The sequence below is a fragment of the Cinclus cinclus genome, chromosome 10, assembly GCF_963662255.1.
Source record: "Cinclus cinclus chromosome 10, bCinCin1.1, whole genome shotgun sequence".
Classification (NCBI taxonomy): domain Eukaryota; kingdom Metazoa; phylum Chordata; class Aves; order Passeriformes; family Cinclidae; genus Cinclus; species Cinclus cinclus.
This window is the reverse complement of record NC_085055.1, coordinates 328,672-348,942: the sequence shown is the minus strand read 5'-3', so window position 1 is coordinate 348,942 and position 20,271 is coordinate 328,672. Positions and strand designations below refer to the sequence as shown.

The 20,271-nt window shown below is 38.9% G+C and overlaps 2 protein-coding genes across 2 annotated transcripts; both read left to right on the top strand.

The window, feature by feature from the left end:
• The first annotated feature begins 3,665 nt into the window (after positions 1 to 3,665).
• On the top strand, positions 3,666 to 9,700 carry TM4SF1 (transmembrane 4 L six family member 1). Its single transcript, XM_062499375.1, has 5 exons — positions 3,666 to 3,842; positions 5,559 to 5,648; positions 5,738 to 5,886; positions 7,271 to 7,451; positions 9,629 to 9,700. Exons 1-5 carry the CDS (start codon positions 3,666 to 3,668, stop codon positions 9,698 to 9,700), a joined length of 669 nt encoding a protein of 222 aa, XP_062355359.1.
• Positions 9,701 to 11,633: 1,933 nt separating this feature from the next.
• Positions 11,634 to 14,631, top strand: TM4SF18 (transmembrane 4 L six family member 18). The gene is made up of 4 exons (XM_062499373.1): positions 11,634 to 11,810; positions 13,396 to 13,485; positions 14,203 to 14,345; positions 14,442 to 14,631. The coding sequence occupies exons 1-4, from the start codon at positions 11,634 to 11,636 to the stop codon at positions 14,629 to 14,631; spliced, it is 600 nt and encodes a 199-aa protein (XP_062355357.1).
• The last annotated feature ends 5,640 nt before the right edge of the window (positions 14,632 to 20,271 follow it).

The following is a 20,271-nucleotide window of genomic DNA, read 5'->3' as shown; positions in this document are numbered from 1 at the left end:
AACAACGTGTTAAATTTAAACATTCTTTTCCCATCCTGCTGCTATGGAATTAATATGTAGACTGATCGCAGCCAAGCAGCAGTTGTGGGATTGTTCAGCAAGTATAATTCAAAACATTTAACTGGCATGAACTTACTAATGGCTAATTCAGGGGCAAGACTGCCTGAGCAATGTATGAAGCATATGTTAAAGAAAAAAAACAGGCAAAGAATTTGGTGCTTTTTAGTTTCCTTTTTTTTTTTGAGCTTACAGATCTGAAATGCATGGTATGACAGAGGTAGTTTTTTTTTTGGGTGGGGGGGGGGGGGGGGGGGGGGAATTAGAAGTTCACTACCAGTAGGATCACTTTATGAGAAACACAAAGGCAATTAATAGCTGACCTTTGTACCGCAAGACCCAAAACCATAATGCTGATAATTTTTTTCCCATGTTTTCAATGTCTGTTTTTAGTGGTTGCTGGAGGGGAGGGGAGACATCAACGACACACCATGAGCTGTGAGACCATCTGTTCCTTGGACTGTGCTGTGCAGATTTTGTATGCTGAGCTGATGCCAGTTTTCTGATCCATACAGCCATTACAAACACACAGTGTCAAAGAGAGGATGCTTGTAGTACAGAGATGGTAATGCCTCATGCTTGTTTAACTTTTGCAAGAACGTCACACTTTTAGAGATAGACTAGAAACCTAAAATGCAATCCTGTGTGTAAATAGTGCAGTCCAAGGGAAACAAACTTTTGCTGGCCATTTTGCGAGGTCAAGGTTTCACCCACAGGCTGTTGCAGAAATAGCAAAAGGATTTATTTGTCCTATGTCCTACTTTTATCATAATAACATTGTTGGAAGAATTAATGAATGCAGGCTACAGCATGGTTTTTGTATGTCACCAGAAGACAGTGTTTGAAGTGGTTTATTTGATTGTGGTGTTGCAAGTCCAGGGTCAGTAATAGTTGTTTTTAAGTAAGGCTTATGAGTTCTTCTTTAAAGAGAGGAATTTCTATACACTCATTTAGTAGTAGCTCTGCCCTGACTGTAGGCTTTTCGGTCTTCATCTGGTTGGTTAAATGGCAAAACTACTTTTGTTGCATTGTTTCTGACTCCTTCTCAGGTCAGCATTATTATTAATAAATTTAATGTTCTCTGTATGTCAGTGTGTGTTGCTACACAGAAGTGTGAATGCTCACTCCAAGCTGACCTCTATGGTTCAGGCCAGTTCTCTGTCTCAAAGTGGTGGCAGAGATGGCAAGCAAGAATGTGCATGTGTGTTACAGCTATGCTAGCATCAATTGCTCTCATGACAGCAAGTAGTTGCTTGTGCTCATAAGTAGCTCATTAGTTCATCTGAGGAGTTGTGATCTAATTAATAAAAGTAATCTGGAGAGTTTCCTCTGTCTGTGGCCAGGAGACCATAGGCACCAAGGACTTAATGATGAGCAGATTCCTCTTGTGTCTGTCCAGGTCAAGTTTGTCAACCAAAGTATGCTTGAGAGGTGGTGAGGACGGTTACAGCTGCATCACAGTGTTTTTGTGGATGATTACTGGAAAACATGGCTAATGCATCATTTGGACATTGAGAAATGGACGGCAGCATGGATGGGTCAAAGGGAGTTGGAGTTGTCCTAAGGTCACCAGGAGCTCTGTCTGCACAGCTGGCCAAGAGCCTGCCCTTAGTTTAGCCAACACATTCCCGCCACATTCCCAACAATTGCCTGAGCTAGTATTGGCCTCCATGGGCAGCAACGTATTCAACAGTAAAAACCAGATGGGAACAGCTTACAAGAGGATACAAGTGGGTATTAATGACTTGTGTAAATACATATGTTGTGTTGCCCAGGCTTTCCCCATGAATCGGTGAAGCCCATGCCATTATTTCCTATGCTGTCTCACCTGCAGATGCCATACAGTTACGACATCCAGCCAGTGCTTCCATGAGAGGCACATTCCTCCATTAACATTTTCCTGATGATGTGTGGGACCACCAAAAAAACTGGTTGTTGAGGTGGGGAGAAGGGTATTTGGTGATGGGTTTTGGGGAAGAAGTGGTTTGGGATTTTTTTAGCCCAATAAAATAAAGGAAGTTTTCAGTTGAGTGTCCGTCTTCTTCTGCAGAGGAAACTTGCAGTATAATGTTTAGGCTTGTTTTAGTCATCAGAGGTGAAGCACACAATAATAGTCAACCCATGTTTGTACAATTGGAGGATATTTCTCATAATGAAGGAAGTGTCCAAGGTCAGTAGCTACAATACCCGGAGAAGTTACATCACAAAGCCACAGCTGCACCAGCCTGCTCTCTTCCCCTGCTTCAACCCCACCTTTCAATTTTGCACGCTCTTTCTCAGCATAAGCATTGTTCACATCTCTTGCAGGGATACCATGGTTTTGACTTGGGCTTGTGTCTGCTATGTTATTTAGCTATTATACACACCCCACGCCACCTTCAAAAAAAGAAACCTGAGTATTTTTTTTATTATTATTTCATTATAGTCTTCTAATACACTGTACATTCCCAAACTCCATCTGTCCAGCTTCTGGTTTTGCAACGAGAGTTACATTGTGCTGTGATGGTGGCAGCGGCACCTGGATCTAGTCTGGGCCTGTGCATTTTAGTTACCTCCTGTCATGTGATGTCAGTGGGCATGGCAGCTCACACCTCTGTGTTGAGCTGTGTGTGAAGAAAAAGACCCTGAGCTATTTTAGAAAAAATTGCATGAGGGAAAAGAGAAAAGGCTAGATCTTAATTTTTATAGCTTACTTTGTGTCTCCATTTACTATGGAAATTAATATTACTGGCACATGAAGCACCATTTGGAAACCTTGGATACAATCTGTTTCTTTCTTGGCATTTTTCTTTTTGTGTGTGTTTCTGTACATGATATTTCAGTGCAAGGACTCTCTTTTATAATCTCACTTTTTTTTAGCAATGTTTTTCACAAGTGATTGCTTGCTTTAGCTGTTACCAAACCATTTACTAATTGACTGTTAAATTAAATTCAGCTTGTCTTAAAATGGAAAGAAAAAGGACACTCCTAAGAAGCCTACCTGTTAATTTTATTTGTTTTCCAACCTCCTGATGAGGTTTTCTGTTGTTCCATCAACAGGATAGCAAAGTGAGAGATTGCTCTACATACTTATCATTGCTGTAGACCTTATTCTGTTTATACCCAAAACTCTGACTCAGTGCTGTTGAAGTCAGCCAAGTCTTTCCTTGGCTTCAGGTTGTTCTGAATCAGTCTATAAATCTGAAATTCAAAGCTGCTTCTAAGAAAGAAAACAAAGTATTTTTCCTTCAGTTCCTAACAGAACTTCTGTTGTGGTTTAAGCCTGTTGTTCACATCCAATCGTGTTCACCACTGATTATTCCAAGCATCATATGTTAGTGTGAAATCACCTAGTATTCAATATTTCCTTCATTGGTTCATATATATTTATTGCATTTGGTTCATCTACAATTATTGCATTTAAAAGGGTGGTGGCGTTCTGCCATCCCTGTTCTCTCACTCTGCAATTGGGAATGGTAGTTAGGAAGGGTTGTAAACGTCATCCAGGTAGTTTGGCAACCCCTGGTATTTAAGGAGGTGAGAATAAATGCTGATCTTCTTTTAGGTGTGGACAGGTGTGAGATAGGTGGAATTGGACGAGGTGAAGGAGGATTTTTAAAGCTGAGAATATGTGTTTTGGAAGGTGTGATAGATGTGTTGGTTATAAGTTGCTCATCCTTGCCCTCCTCTGCATCGTGGCCAACACTTTACTTTATTTTCCCAATGGTGAAACAAGATTTGCTTCAGAGCATCACCTCAGCAAATACGTGGAGTGCCTTCATGGCATTCTAGGTGGAGGCTTTCTGGTAAGTAATAACCTAGTGTCTTCTTTCAAATTTATTTTGGAGGTACTTCATACTGTTCTGTTACCTGAATTTATTCATCAAATATCTTGTCAACAAGTGTCTCTGGACGTGTATAAAAAAGAGCTGCATTATCCCATAGCTATTATTTGTTACTATTGATTATCTTATCTACAACATTATGCTACGTTAAAGTTAAAAATATCATAAAGTCTAGGGCACAGAATCCAAATGCAAAAGTGAAAGCAAGCTTCTCAGCAGGTCATAGTTTGCATAAAGGGTTAAATCTTAAATTTTTGTTATATTATTGAACCACACTCCTTTTAAATGTCCCTAACTAATGAGCATTTAGATACAATTCCTTAATTTCTATTATTTGACATGCTGACAGGTATATCTCAGCCTTAACTATTTATTTGGAGGAATTGAGTGGTAATTGTCAAAGCTTTGCATTTGAATAACAGGATGCAAGGAGTGAGTGTGCTCATTACAGGAGGTCATTAATCTGAAGGTCTTTATTTTCTAGCTTCTCAGTTTTGTGGACCACACTGCAGCATATTTAAGACCCCTAACTCCAGGCTTCCTTTTTCATCTCCTTTTAGAAGTCCTCTGGGAAATGGGTTAGAGGTCCCTTTCAATTCTTAGCAATCTGTGATTCTATGATCTCAAGGTACCTGCAAATCACAGGTTGAAAACAATTGCATGCTAAGGTGCTCTGTGTTGTGAGGTGCTTACAGCTGTGTGACAGTCCCACTGGGACCTAGAGTGGGATTTGCAAAGGCTGGGCTTTACATGAAGAACTACACAAGTGAAATCAATGGAACTTCTGCAGCACACTTGTACCTCTTCTGGACTTGAAGCATTGGGGCTTAGCAACGGGTTTGAGTAAGGGCTGACAAGTATGTGTCTGCAACAGGATAGTTCTTATTTTATTTTCATGTTAAGTATGTCTGTGGTGTTTGCAAATAACTCTCGACCCTCTCTTTATGGTTTTCCAGAGTATTCTTGGGTGTAGGTTCTTTATAAGTGGACACAGTTAAGTGCTATTATTGGTGGTTTGTTGGATCCTCTTTTTAATCAGCTCCATTCATTCTTGATTTTATGCTAAAAACTCTGGAGTATGGATGGTTTATGTTTCCCATGGTTATCTTCTGCTTTGTTACTTTGCATTTCTCTCACTGGAAACTGGCTGTGAAATCTTGGAAATAAGTAGATGTCTGTACTGAGATGTTTGTCTGAACTGAGCAAAATTTTACTAGACTTTCTACTCTGGTTTGTCATACAGGCAATGATGGTTGCTCTTAAGTTACATGTTGGCAGTAGCTGTTTTTCAAGAATCTTTATTCTGTAGTCCTCATTGGAATAACATTAATGCCTCCCCCCCCCCCCCAAAAAAAAAGCATTTTATTTGAAAATACAGCCTTTAATGTGAACAGAAACTTTTAAAGCTGAAATACTTTAAATGTAGCAATGCCCTAACAGTCTCCTTCTGTGCTTAAGTGCAATATTTCCACAAAGTGGCAATAGAAGTATACCTGTCCTGGGGTTGGTGATGTCAGTAGCAAGATGCCTACTGTGTTAAGTAGGTGTAAAGCTGAACCACCTGTACAAGCTGACTGCCAAGAAGCAGCATGGATGAATGCAGTTTGAAGACTGTATTTTGTCTGCCCTCTCTGTGCAAGCAAAAGGAACAGTGTGGTTTGTTTGCTCCATACACAGGTGCTCATTCCAGCTGCAGTGTTCATTGGGCTTCACAGTGACGACTGCTGCGGGTGCTTTGGCCATGAGGGCTGTGGAAAGAGCTGTGCCGTAAGTGAGCCTGTATATCCCAGTCTCAGGTAACCCCAGAGACAAGGTGCTGGCTGCACTGAAAGTTCATGTTTATGTCTGCTGTGCAGGTGCTGTCCTCAGTTCTGGCAGCCTTTGTTGGGATGCTTGGCTCTGGATACTGTATAACCATTTCAGCCCTGGGCTTATCTCAAGGACCATATTGTTTTAGCTACCTAGAGAGAAACTGGATGTATCCTTTCACTGACTCCTCTGGAGGGTAAGTTGTCTATTCAGAAGGATGGTATCTCTTCCCAATGTGCACATGAACTTTATTCCAGTACCTTTCAGCAATGTCCAGTAACCATATACCGAGTTCTATTCATAACTTTATCCTTCCTACTCAGTAAAAACAGATGGCATCAGTTACCTTCGCTGCTACAGTGTAAAACCAAAGCCATAGAAATATATATAGGTGATGAAATCTATGCATCATATACTGCTCATGTCCATGGACATCTCTAACAAAGTACAAAGTTTTAGGACTTTGAAGGATTTACAAACAAGGAATAGTGGTTGTTAAGGTATTTATCTTATCATTTGTGTAAGAGTCTCTTTTGTCTGGCTTGCTTTTGAAGTTGCTTTGCACAAGCATAAAGTGGCACAATGCCCACATTAGTGACAATGTCATAGAGTCTCATAAATTAAACTTGAGGTGTATAAGAATCCTTGTACACTGCAGGGCAGGGAGGGCAAATAGCTCCTAATTATCCCTAATTAAGGTTCTCCTGCAAAAAAGTCTCATTATGCTATTCCCCAATAATGCACATAACTCCTAATGTGGTTCATATCATGGCATGCTTTCAAAGTGTCAGTATGATTGGCAACCTCAGGGCTGTATCTAGCAGCAGCTTACACCTGCTGCCAGACTAGAGGCAGCTGGAGTACTAAGAAGCCACATAAAGCTGTTTGCAGCAGCATTCGGATTTTACATTTCACTTGTATCTCTCCCAAGAAGGGTCATTGCTCCTTCTCCAGCCTCCTGACCATGACTGAGTGTAGAAGAACTAGGTTAAGTCCTCGCTGAAAGCAAGTGCTGATGTTCTCAAGATGTGAGTGAGCAGTAGCAGTTGAAATACTGCAGTACCTTGCCAAATTTGTTCTGTATTTGGCTTATTCAAATAAGCATGTGACCATGTTGCCCAAAGACAGCAAAATAGGAAAGAAAGTGACCCCTTTGCCTCAGATCAATGACTACAGTCTATAGAAAAAAGGCCCAGTCCTGCAAAGCTCTGTGATTGTTTTGGGAAAAACAACTTTGCTCTTTCAGTTTTCTTGAGTTTGTGCCTTACTTTAAGCAGCAGCAGGAAATTCTGCCTTTATATCTTAGATTATTTTTTTCTTTTTTGGAAAAAAAAGCAATTAAGACTTGGAAAAAGTGTGTGGTTCATATTTCAACATGTTCCTAAACCAAACAAATCTTTTATGGAGAATATCATTGCTTTTTCTATTCCCTTAAGAATCTGTTAGGGAACCTAGACTATTAGGACTCTATAGAGTGAATATTCTCAATGCAGTTACAAACTAGACATTATTTGGTTCTAGTATATAGTAAGTATCCCACTCTGACACAATGTTAATATGCTTTTAATTGCTGTGTACAGGTATTTGTTTGAGTATAACAAGTGGTCTGAATGTCAGGAGCCTCTAAACATCGTGCAGTGGAACATCACCCTCTTTTCCATCCTCCTCGTTTTGGGAGGAATAGAATTCATTCTGTGCTTCATGCAGATAATCAATGGCATTCTTGGAGGACTGTGTGGGTTGTGCTGCAGTCATGAGGAGGTAAGTAATTTGCAGATATACCCATGTTTCTCAGATGAACATGAAACTTGTTATTTATACTACTGTGGCGTTTTACTCAGCAGTTACTTCATAGATGTTCATAAGCAACCATTCCCTGTACAGCTGTTTCTATAGCCCTGTTGTGATTAGAATTTTCATGTAGTCTTTGATCACATGCTTTCAACTGATTCTTCAGCTGTCACAGCGACATTAATCTGCCTGAGAGCTAGGAACTAGACAGCTTTTTTCTGTCCAATGACACATATGATCATCAGCACTGTATAGGTGATATAACTGAGATACAGATCTCTTGGTGGTTGTGCTCTTTGCCTAAACCATTGTTGCATAGTGTGATGCTTCTTCTAACTGTATGGTGTCAGCCTTGTGTTTTGTCCACAGCAGCTCATAAGCTACTGACAGTATGCTGCATATAATGAAAACTGCAGCATCCTGGCCTTGGTTAGTGGAAATAAGATAAGAGAAAGAATTAAATTGTACATAGCTAACAATATCTGCAGACAGATCTGGAAGGTTTTTGAAGGTGGATTTTTTTTGAGTGAGGAAAGGAAATTTTCTTCAAATTTCTTTAAAGCCTTGTTAAATAGTTTGGACATGTTCCAAAATCAGTACCAGAGTGCTAGTGTTGGAATCACCATGCCTTAAAGTATGAATCAGATATAATTTATACCATACACTATAGGTAAGCATGCATTTCACATTTTTAATTGACGTAGTTGAGTGATGGGGCTCTTTCAAAGCTATTGCTCTTTTCTTCCTCCTGTCTCATTTCTCTAACTGCAGTATAAAAGAGCTATGCTATGGTTTTCTAAATGTGGTCAGGTTTGCATTTTTAGTTGAATACAGTATTAGCATTCTTTCCATTAATACGTTTCTTTCATTTTGTTCCCCCCTGCAGGCATACGTTTGCTAGAAACCTGACAATGCATTGACATCGGTGTATGTGTGTGCTGTAAGGAATATGCTGTGGATTTTTTAAAATATTCCATGCATATTGAAATATACATTGCTGTCAAACTGTGCTGTTGCCATTCATTTAACTGACTTGGGGCCTTTGATGATGGAGTCATATGCAGGTTTTCCACTAACCTGCCTGAACTGAAAGGCAAAATGCAACCTCAATACCTTTGGTTCATTTCAACTTGGCACAGCCAACTGCCTTAACACAAGTCACTGAAGTGGCTTTATTTATTTTTCTCTTGCTACTGACACATCAACTTGTACTTTGTCCTGCTTTCCCAATAAAGTTGCTCTTTCATTCCAGTCTTGGAATGAGCACAAACCAAATGTAGCCTGACCTGGATAGCAGGTTTTGGTCGGCTGGACCAAAACCAAAGCAGCAGTAAAATGTGGATGATTGAGGGCTTTTCAGGATTTTTCTGAACTTCCCCTGTATTTCACAAATAAAGATTTGTATTAAAAATGCCCAGGAGGTGTCAGTGATTCTTTCCCTGCCCATGCTGAAACACTGCTTGCCTGGTTTTGGAGTAAAGGGCAGTGGTGGCATGAGAACATGAATTTAATGCAGTCGGATTATAACTTGCTTTTCCCCACCAGCAGGCTCTGCTGGAGTGGGAACTGCTTCCTTGTTTGGTCTGGCTCATTTAACAGGAACAGATGTTTATTCATCAAAAAGGGTTCAACAACAGCTCTGGGACAGATACAACAGCACACACAGAGTCTTAGTCCTGGGTCAGTTGGCTGTCCTGGCTGGCAATTCCCAGACAGGGAGCTGAGGGGATCCCTGCACAGCTGAGCCCAGATGAGCCCCTCCTGCCCTCCCAAAGGGGATCATCTCCTCATTGCTCCATTGCAAGCCTGAGATAAAAAACAAAATGTGGGCCTGAGTCCTGCTTTTCATAATAGTTATTTGTTTTTCTGGTACACACAATTAATTAAAGAACTGAAATAATTTTATGAATTCCAATACAGAGAATGATTAGGCTAGGGTTTTGCTTTGAAACTTCAGCACAAATGCATGTAGCACCCATAGATCCTTGTAGCCCCAATGCACAACATTACTGCTCACTATTTATATTACCATGTGAAAAAAAATGGCCAGCTGGATTATTTTGTTGCCTAGTGCATAAGACAGTGTTTTGAGAGCTTTAGCAATAACATTGTGAAGAAGTTATTGGTTTAGGTTGTCTTCATTTCAGCTGGCAGAGAAGTCCCTCACGCAGAGTAAACATGACCTTTCAGTAACAGGCTTGGAATCAACTCATGAATAATGACAGCAATGGAAAAGCAGTGCTTGCAACACTTGGCAAGATATTTGAGAAACTGTCTTGCAGGTTTGCTTAATTCTCGGTATAAAGTAGTTTTTTCCTGTTCTAGTGGCATTGTGTGCCAAAACAATAACCATGCTGTGATATGGTATTTGCAGATCTCAGTTTAAAAACAAAGTCATGAAGCAGATTGCTGTTCTGCAGAACAAATGCTATTTCAGTCATCATTTCCCAAGGTAGCTTCTTCTAATCAGAACTGGTTATAATGGAAATAACAACAAATTTGATTACAAAATAAGATTCTTGCTACTAATTTTGGCCTTGGCTTTTATAATTGGCCTTTCAGCCAATTATATGACCATTAAGTTTTGTAACTGAAGAAACAGTCATGAGGATTGATGTGCCTGATTTTAATACAGCTGTTTCCCTGCTCTCTGTGGCATAGTGTTGATGAATTGAGTTCTGTCTCTGCCTATGAGTCTGGAAAGGCAGGTTTGCTACTAATTCTGTTTAGAGGGAGACCTGGAAAAAAAGTGTCCATAGTGATGACAGAGTAAAACAGGAAATATGGGAAGATCAAGAATGAGGACTTCAAAATGAAACCTCCTGGAAAAAGAGGAGAGTCACAGCAGAGAACAGGTTGAGAAGTGGTGTAATTGTGCGAGTACCAGCATCCAGCATGCCCATTTCCTTGTGTGATCTCATGTTAAGTGATAGTATGGAATTAGTTACAGCACACAGTCCAAAACAGCTTTTATGAGTGGATGAGAGAAGCCTCATGTGTGAAGAGTCTGAAACAGCTCATGAGGAAACACAAGGGAAATATGCTGTGATGTCATTGCTTCTAAAATCAGCCATCAGCCTTCCTGGTTTTGATATAGCCTTTTTTTTTTTTTTTTTTTTTCTCTGACTACAACTTTCCTATTGAGTAAAGTTTAAGATAATTTTTGAGTTACTTTTCTAGTGACTCACAGGAGCACATTCTGAAGGCTTGGGTTGTGCTGCAAGTGTTCAAACTGTCCTGTCTCTGTGTTACTGGGATAGTGTTTAGATGCTCAGGGCTTGGGGAATGATGACATGTGACAATGGGAAAGCTCTCTGACTATGGCTTTGCACAGTGCAAACAGCAGGCATTTCAAAACAACAGCCAGACCTTTTGTCCTGCACAGGAAGTCATGTGTACATAGATCAGGTCTGTAGCTGTGCAAACTCAGCTGTAAGCACAGAATGGAACAATTGGAGAAATAGCAGGATTTAATTTGCAAAGCACTGGAACCACATAATGTTGTGGGAAAGAATAATTGATTAAAAGTGTGAAAATAAGTCTGCCTTGCAGTTTCTAACCAGTGTTATTTGGGCTTCTATGCTCTCTGCAAGATGGCCCAGACTCAGCCTGCTGTTGTTGCAAGTCGGTAACACATTGGTTCCCCCTTGGAGTTCTCTTAATAAATCCTGGTAGCATGAGGCAAAGTGTGACCTTCTGTACAGACACTGGGTGTATTTATCGTCTTACAGCCCCCTTTCCCCACGCTGCAGTAAGGCTGAAAAACCTGGCTTCTGTCACAAACTGTGTTGCAGTTTGTGTCGTGGGGAGGACACTTTTGAGTAGTCACTAGGAAATGAGAGCTTTGAAGTTCCTTCCTGAGTGTGACTCCTAGACATATTTCATTTGGAAAATCACAAAGGAGGATTTTTTAGAAGGGAAATGGCTACTTAAGGACGTGGATAACACAGGACAGTGACTTTGCACAGTGATATTCATCTGTTGTTCTGCTAACAGTTAAGCACTTTTGTCCCTGGAATCACACCCCAGTCACTGGCTCCTGTGAATATGAAATGACTGAATCAAGCTGGGGAGGTCAAAACACTTCTTATATTTAAAGTCTTGTTAACTTTTATTAGCTTAGAGGAACAAAACTTCCAGACTTCTTGAGAAATGGCTTTGGAGACATGTGGAAGCTGTTTGAGTTGCCTGCTGGTGCCTCTGGCGCTTTGGAGTATTGTTGTGAACATCCTCCTTTACTTTCCAAATGGGAAAGCACTGCAGGCTACCAGTTACCAGCTTCCCAGCTACGAGTGGTATTTTGAAGGGATCTGTTTCTCAGGTGTGATGGTAAGTGCTCAGTCTATAGATTTTTAATGAATTGCATTCTACTGCAAATAATACTGAATTAGTCTTCAGCAATGTAATTGTTTTTTTAAAACAGCATATAGATTAGTTCAACAAAAAACACTGCAGGCAGAAAAATTCAAACAAACAAAAAAAAAGTTTGTATACTGAATGACAAGTTATGTATGTTATTAAGTGCAATTGATTTTGCAGGGTGCGTTTGGGTTTTTTTCTGCTGTCTTTTTGTTTATATGCAATTTATGCTTGTATTATGGAAACAAGCACTAATTCAACCTGCAGATGTTGAATTAGAGCTCTTTTCTACCCAAATGAAATAAAAAAGAGCTTCTCATAATAGTTCAGATGTTTTTAAGAGCTGTACTCAGTCCACTATTTAGAAGACTGAATACAGTTCACAATGCATCAGGTACTGTTGTCAGACTAAGTACAGAGAATTGTCTCACTATGACTAGCATAGTAGGATTTTCCCTGTTACATTTGTAATATACTAATCTGCAATAATAAACTGCCGTGGAGTTGCCCACTGTTCATGCTATTCACCACGTTCATAAAGAGCTGTAGCCTCATGAGCAGAAAGCAGTTATGTGATCAAAATGCTTTGCACAAAATCAGTGTTTTCAAGAGGGTTTATCTGCATAAATGAGGTTTTTAGGAAGGTTCTGAACTGTTATAAAAATATTAGGCATTCTTTTGAAATTGTGTATTCTCTTTAAATCAGAAAAAAACCCTTCTGTTCTAGCAGAAGAAAAAAACCTACCAGACAGAGGATTCAAACAGAAAAACAGTTGCAAATGTATAAAAAAGTTAACTGCAACAGTGACATTGATATTTTGAAGCATTTTTAGCCTTAAGATTATTACCAATTTATTAAATATGTATGTATCATTTTGTTACAAACCCGTCAGCAGCGTGTGAGAGGATAGTGTTGCAATTCAGAAATAGTCTCTTCTCATACTTCCCTTTTCAAACCTGTGCCTCTCTGAATGGCAGTTTGTGGCTCTGGAGCCCAGATCCTATTTGTCAAAATTATTCTAGGATCAGACTTAAATAATCCAATTGTCTGAAAAAAATCAGTCTGGATATTTGACAAACAAATGGAAGTGCAAGTGAATTTAATCAAGAGTTTGCATTACTGACTTTTTCTAGTGTTAAGCGTGTAGGTAAGGAAGGCAATACCCTGATTTGTGTACCTGTGTCAGCAAGAATGTGTTGAACTGATATGTTTGTATCAATGAAATATCCTCCTTTTCACTGGTGTTGTTTCTTTTGCTTATGCACTTGGTTTTATTGTTTCAGCTTCACTGGTGTCGCTGTGCCCAGGCTCATAGCACTTTACTGTGATGGGAGATGCTGTAGTCTTGTCTTTCAAGTACAAGACACAAGTACAGCAGCAGCGTACTAAAACCGGTCCAGTTCCCTGTTTGCCTTGAGTAACTGTGCTGTCCAATGGATCAGCTTTAAAATATCACAACAGCAGAAGAGATGCGGTCCCTGCCTTGCAAAAGTGAAGGAGACTTCGGCTTAGTATCTGCAGTTATTTAACTGACCTTATGATGTCCTCTTGCAGATCCTTCTTTTGGCAGTAATTCTAATAACACTGGAGTGTAGTGTGTTCTATCGGTGCTGCCAGAGTGAGAGCTGTAACAAAACCTACAGGGTGAGTCTGTGTTTTATTTCTGTGCATCTCCTTAGCACTCTTTTCAAATGCCTTCCTGCTCCTGTGTTTCCAGAACATCCTGCTGCCCTCTCCACTGCTCTGTTTCCACTTCCTTTCACAGAGGACTCTAAATTGGGGTGCAAGGTCACAGAAAATGGAGCTTATTTCTTCTGAAGCATAAGAAGGATGAAAGAAAATTAGACACATATTTCCCCCAAATCCTTGTAAAATAAAATAAGAACATAGAATGAGACATACCAGTTAAATAGCTTCATCCCTTTGCCTGTATTATTTGGAAGTACTTTTTTTTCAGAAATGACTCAATACACGCTATCTGGGATGCGTGTTTAATTTATTATTATTATTATTATTATTATTATTATTATTATTATTATTATTATTATTTTTATCTGAGATACATGTTTAATTCACTGTTGTGTTCCTCTGGTATTTTGGGAAACAACAAAAATGCATGTTTAAAAACCCCACCCAAATCATATATAATTTATAGTTGTAGAATTGTCTTTAACTCTGTCTTAATTTTTATTTTGTATGTGTATTCTTACTATTGTTTGCCTGCTATTCTTCTTTCTGAATTTTGAACACTGGGAAAATAAAATGTGAAATTCATCCCCAAGGAAGTAGCTAGATTGAATGATCATATTTTCTGTTGGCACTATCCCCACAAGGTAATACTTCTCTCTCTCTTTACTTCAGAGTTTTATTTCTATTGTGCTAGCCCTGCTTGGAATTGCTTTCTCGGGATACAGTTGCATCATTTTTACCCTGCATTTGATTAAAGGCCCTTTCTGCAATTCATCAAGTGGATGGAATTATATTTTCAAAGACACTGCTGGGGGGTAAGAAACATTGGTGTAACTCTTCTGGAAGAAATTGTTCATCAAATCAGTAATCAGAAACATTCTTCTTACTTGAGTCTGGTGTTTCTCTAATAGATACCTCACGGATTACCCTGCCTGGTCTAAGTGCACAGAACCTCCTAACATAGTGGAGTGGAACATCATTTTACTCTCAATTTTGATAGCTCTCAGTGGATTGCAGTTGATCATCTGCATTCTCAAAGTAGCTGCTGAGTTGAAACGAACACTCTGTGGGACCTATTCTGTTTTTGTGCAGGTAACATAACATCTGAGGTTAATTCCTTCAGCATCTCCTTGTCACTGTAGCTTCATCATTTTCTCTCAGACCTACCCTTTTATTTTGTGCATTCTCTATGCTACTGCATATTTTTTTCTGGAGAATAGGTACTGATAATACACTTGTTTGTTTTGATTAATCCACTAATTTCTTGTGGTATACAGAGGTTGGTGGCTGCTCACCCTGACCTTTAAGACTAGGACTGAGAAGAAAAACACTGATGCCAAGTCCATTACTCTTATGTCAGCAGAGGTTGCTGAACACCTTTGTTCTAACATTTAATTTGCAGACATTCTTACTAATGTATGTCTTTCACAGCAATGACGAGAAAGATTAGTACTTTGTTTTTTACTTGCAGGCTGGGATTCTCTGAAAATGGAAAGTGTTGCTGCTTCTTCCCCACACCCAGAAGAAGAGAGAAATGGCCTTTCCATAATCTGTAGTGGTAGATTTGAGTGTTACAAAGGAAAATTAAACCCTTGTCTTAAATCTTTGTCTGTCAAACTTTACTATTTTGGATGAAGTATATTTGAGCTGACATCTACATTTTTCTTCACCTGTCCTGTTGCACCTGGCAGGGCCACTTCATTATTTTACCCTCCAACTTGTTGTGACAATAGGGATGTTTGGGTACAATGGAATTGCTTTTGTATTGAAATCACCTTTTTTTTTTTTTTTTTTTTTTTTTTAATAAACTGCTGTAGAACTGCTTTTGCACTCCCTTGTCATTGCTCAAACCATATGACTATTTGTTCTTCCAAAAGGGCCTGGTTGAAAGCCCAGTACATCAGGAGGGGTGGGGTGCTAGTGCACTGAATGAAGCCATGATTTCTAAATGAATTAATTTTAGTTACAGACAGACCATGATGGCAATGGAGGGCAGAGCCTACCCTGCTCCTTCCATCTTAGAAGTCCTTAAGCGCAAAAAACAATTACTGAAAAAAGTCTATCAAGTATTCCTGCGGTAAAAAATGCACCTGGGCCTGACTGACATATTAAACACACAGGTCTGAACTCAGCTGTGTTAATTGGTACATGTTAATAGCTGCACTGAGTTTCTTTACACAAAAGAGGCAAACATTTTTTCTTTTAGTCAAGTATGATGTGACTTGAGTGAACATATGAGGGAACCTTGTGAGCACCCAATGCTACCTTACTGATATTCTTCCAAGCATCCTGACCTTGCTGCAATGGAAGGCTAATACTCTTGACAATAACGATCAGATGAAAAAGAATAATCTCTTCTAAATATCTGTAAAGGTATTTTTACTTTCTCAGAGAATTATTTTTTCATTCCCAGGGAAAATTCAGGAATACACAATGAAGTGGACACCTGGCTCATTTGCAGTTTCATGGGCAGAATTTGGCTGTGTTTAGCACTCCAGTTTTTAGTCAATGAACACCCAGAGGAAAGAGAAATATGTACTTCAGACTTGCAGTAGTGCATGTCTCCCTACTACATCAGAATTAGTGAGATTCAGGTACACTTTCATCCAATACTAAACATATTAGAAATGTAAACCATACAATAACTATCAACTTTGGGTAAATTATTTAGAAGATAATAGAATATATCAGTAATTTAATTCTGTTTCAAGACATTATTGAGATTTTGCCTTCATATTCTTTTATCAGATTGTTTTGAATAGCTTATTTTTTCCTGTAGCATTTCAAGAATGCATTTAAATTTTAATTTCTTTGTTTCTTTTAAGTTGCAAAAAGTAATACAGTAATTAATTGTATTTAAAAATGAGGACTGTGTCATTGCACACTTGCTTTTTTCTAGGCTTAAATAGAATTTATCATTTATCTTAAATTATAATCCTGCATTTTTATGGGTTTGTGGATGTTGTTTGAGGACAAAAGGAAAATCAAGAAAAATGAAAAATCAACCTGTACTCCTACCAAACATCTCAGAGAATCTTGCCGCGAATCTTGCTCAGAGATTTCTTGCCTGCAAACTCTGGATCTGTCTTTAATTTATCTTTTTTTTGTGTGTGATTTTGTCTGGCAAATTTACATTTCCACTCTATCACAGACATCTCTGGATTTTGGGGCTTAAATTAAATAAAGATACACATAATGTAGCTCTCGTTGAACTTCCTGACCCTGCAACCCTTGTTACCCATAATCCAGAATCTGGCATCTCCATTGCCATAGCCAAATTCAGCTGCAACTTGGTTCAGCTTTTGAAGAGGAAGTTTATTAATTCGAAATTGTTGTTAAGAATACTAAAGGCTAACTAAGGTGGGTTGTATTTCCAAATTTAACAGCCCATTTCACGCAGAGCTTTTGGATGTAAGGCAAAGTTAACCTTGATCTAAACAAATTTAGTTCTGATTCAATCCTGAGTATTTTTTCTTTAAAAAGAGGTGCTGTGAGCTGTGCCTGGTAGCAGAACCAAGATTCCTGTAAAGAATTTTAATTAGCTGGCTTGAAATCTGGACATAATCAATGATCCTGATGGTGGTGTTTGAGGCACTATGACCATCCAGCTGCAGAACACAGCCCTCACCCAGAACAGCAGCGAGAAGTGGCCCTCGGGACGAGGACAAGGCTTGCACCATGTTGCACCAGGAATGTGAGAAACCTTTGCTTCAGAGTTCCTGGACATGAAATGCACTTCCTGCCCACTAAAATCCCCACATAAAACACCCCAGGCACAAAAGGAAGAAAGCTGCAGATTTGAGTTTATAAACTCCTGGCAGGGAGGAGTTAGTGCTGAATCTGCAGTAAGAGTTCCAGCATTATTTGTCCCTCACAGCCAGCCCATTTTGTAGACTGTCAGGATTCTGTGTATGGAACAGTAATTCCATTCTTTTAAAAGACTGCAGCTGGAAATCACTGTAGACACTCAGTTCTGTAGTAAAATACTGTGAAGCCCCATCCACACCTTTGCATTTTAGGGTATATTCATATTTGTGTAGGGAAAAGTGACTCCTGCTAAACTACAATTTCTTGATTGCTCCCATTCTGGATAAAGGGGTTTTCCACATGGAGCAGCAGAGGGCAGATGAAGCTGCGCCAGCTCTTTAAAGGGTGTTTAAGTGCAAAGATTTGCAGGCAGCCAGAGCAGCAGCATGGGCAGCAGGCATTAGACACACATCATTCAAATGCAGGAATTGTGAAATGCTGGGGGCTCAGTTCAGCCTCACTGTGTGATCTTATTGAGACCTTTTGTGAATAAGAATATTCCATTTGGGGGTTTCTTTATTTTTTTCTTTCAAGGAAAAAATTTGAAGCAAAATACTGGCTTTATCTTTTCAATGCAATTTTAGGGATTTTAAAAACAGTCAGAGTACTTCAGCATCCTCAGTATGAGAAATTAGGAACTATGCTTTAAAGCAATAAAGGAATATTCATGACACCAAACTGCAGACTCATAATTTAACCAATTAAATAGGGTCTTTTTAATTAGGTCCTGAGAGAAGTGTCTGGTTTTTAGACACCCTCTGAAGATAATACAGACTTGAGAAGCTGGGGTACTTCGGTCAGTTTTTGGAGCTCCTTAAGAAAAAGATAAGAGGAGTGTACTTAAAGATAATCTGAAAGTTTGGGGCAGGTGAGATTAAAAGCAGAGTGGAAAATATCGTCTGTCAAATCTTTTGTTATGTTTTTGCATAAGAAAAACATTTAGTTCTTCTGCAAATCAAGGAAGAGTAACTTAGAGTATTCAAGGGTGTAAGGCAAAGTAAACTGTATATTTTTACCCTCAAGTGAATGTGGAGATTTCAAGGGTATTGCTTGTGTGGTTTTTTCTCTTCCTCAATCAAATGGAAATCTGAACAAAAATAAATCAAAAATCCACATATGCATGAACAACTTATTTATTAAGGAATGTATTAATGAATGACTTTGAATTTAAGTATTTTAACAGGACATAAAAGTTTTCTCATTTCTACCTCACTAAATTTACAAATGGAGCATATGCAACCCAGAGAAGATGACCTTTCCACTGCACTACTTATCTTCATCCATGTCAAAGGAAAAAAAATCCCCAGAGAAATAATTTTGAACATGTGAAATCAACCAGTGAAACTCCAGAATTTCATCATAGATTTGGGCAGATTCCAAAATCTCAGCTTTGGCTTTGTCATTTAGAGAGAAGTAGAGTCCTCTATTTAATCCAGATGTGTAGAAATGTGAAGAAATTAAATATTCTGACAGTGCCTGATAAGAATAGTGATTAAAATCGGCAAATTATCTTATACCATAGTCCTGGTGAGTAAGGCTTAGATTTTTTTTATGTCATTAAAGAAAAACTGTTATACCTTAGTTGTACTCTGAATCTTAGTCTTCTATCCAAAATAAGAATATACTTTTTAACCAGTATTAAAATAGCTGCAAAGGATGTCCTGCTTATTACAGACAATTTTAAGTTGCCATACAATGGAAAAATGTAATTGTAATTTAGAATGAGTGTAATTGTGTCAGCACTCAGAGCACAGATAAATTTTTTTCGGAATTCCCAAGAAACTGAAAACACATATTTTTTAATAGAAGTTTGCAGGTGGCTTTGTATGCCTAAAGCTTCAGACACAACCACATTGTAATGGATATGTATTCAAAAAAGTGCCATTGCAAACTTTAGTTAAATGGTTTTTAAGTGTTACATGTTTAAGGTCCAATTTTGTTCTTATTTTTCAGTGAGACTGATGCAAAATGTTTACAGAACTTGAATAAAGCAAAAGAAGCCTTTGGCACTGGGTAGTGCATTTGGAAAATGGTAACAGTTAAGATTATCTGGATCTTATGTTTTTAATAATTGAAGAATGTGGCTTATCCTGTCCAGCAACAGACTAGGAGGAAGATAACACAGCAGGGTCATTTTGTGGACTTTCTGAGCCTCATTTCCACAATACTAGAACTGCTTGGAAAGGGCATGCAAACGACCCCCTCTATCCATGAATAGAAAGTACTTTCCATCTCTAGCAATATGTGCCACACTTTGTGCAAAAATTACATTTCTAAGGGAGCTGGGGTGGGTAGCAGAGCTAACCCATGCATGCACTGGTGGGCATGCTGGTCCCAGTGATCTCAGTCCTCCCTTTTCTGTTTGTGCCACACCAGTTTGGTGGCATGGACAGGAACAGGCACAGCTTGGGCTCCTTGTGTCAATGCAGAGCAGATACACAGGGAAGAAGTGTCACTTCAAACTTTCCACACTGTGCTTGAGGAATTGTGCTCTTACATGTGTGAATTGTGCTATGATATGTGACACATATCATAGGATTATTTTCTCAGTAGTATACAAGCTGTAGAGAGAGTTATGAAGACAGTGAAGAATGTAATGAAGCTTAAGTTTGTAAATCCATTTAAACCTGCTTTTAATTCAGTGACAAAATTTACACACTATGACAATCTGAATGCTAATTTGTGTGACTGCAGGTTGGCAGAAATAGAAAAAAAATCTTTCATTTTCTGAACTGACAAGGTTACCAGACTCTCTTGTTTGCTCTTGACACACAGAGACATTGTGCAATTGCTTTTATTGTGTTCACAAAAGCAAACAGGAGCAGGAGGGGGAGGTAAGGATGTGGGGAATAGGAGAGATAGGAACATATAAAAGGAAATTGCATGTGCCCATCCTGTGTTTTTATTTCATGTTTTCCACAAGGTCCATGAATG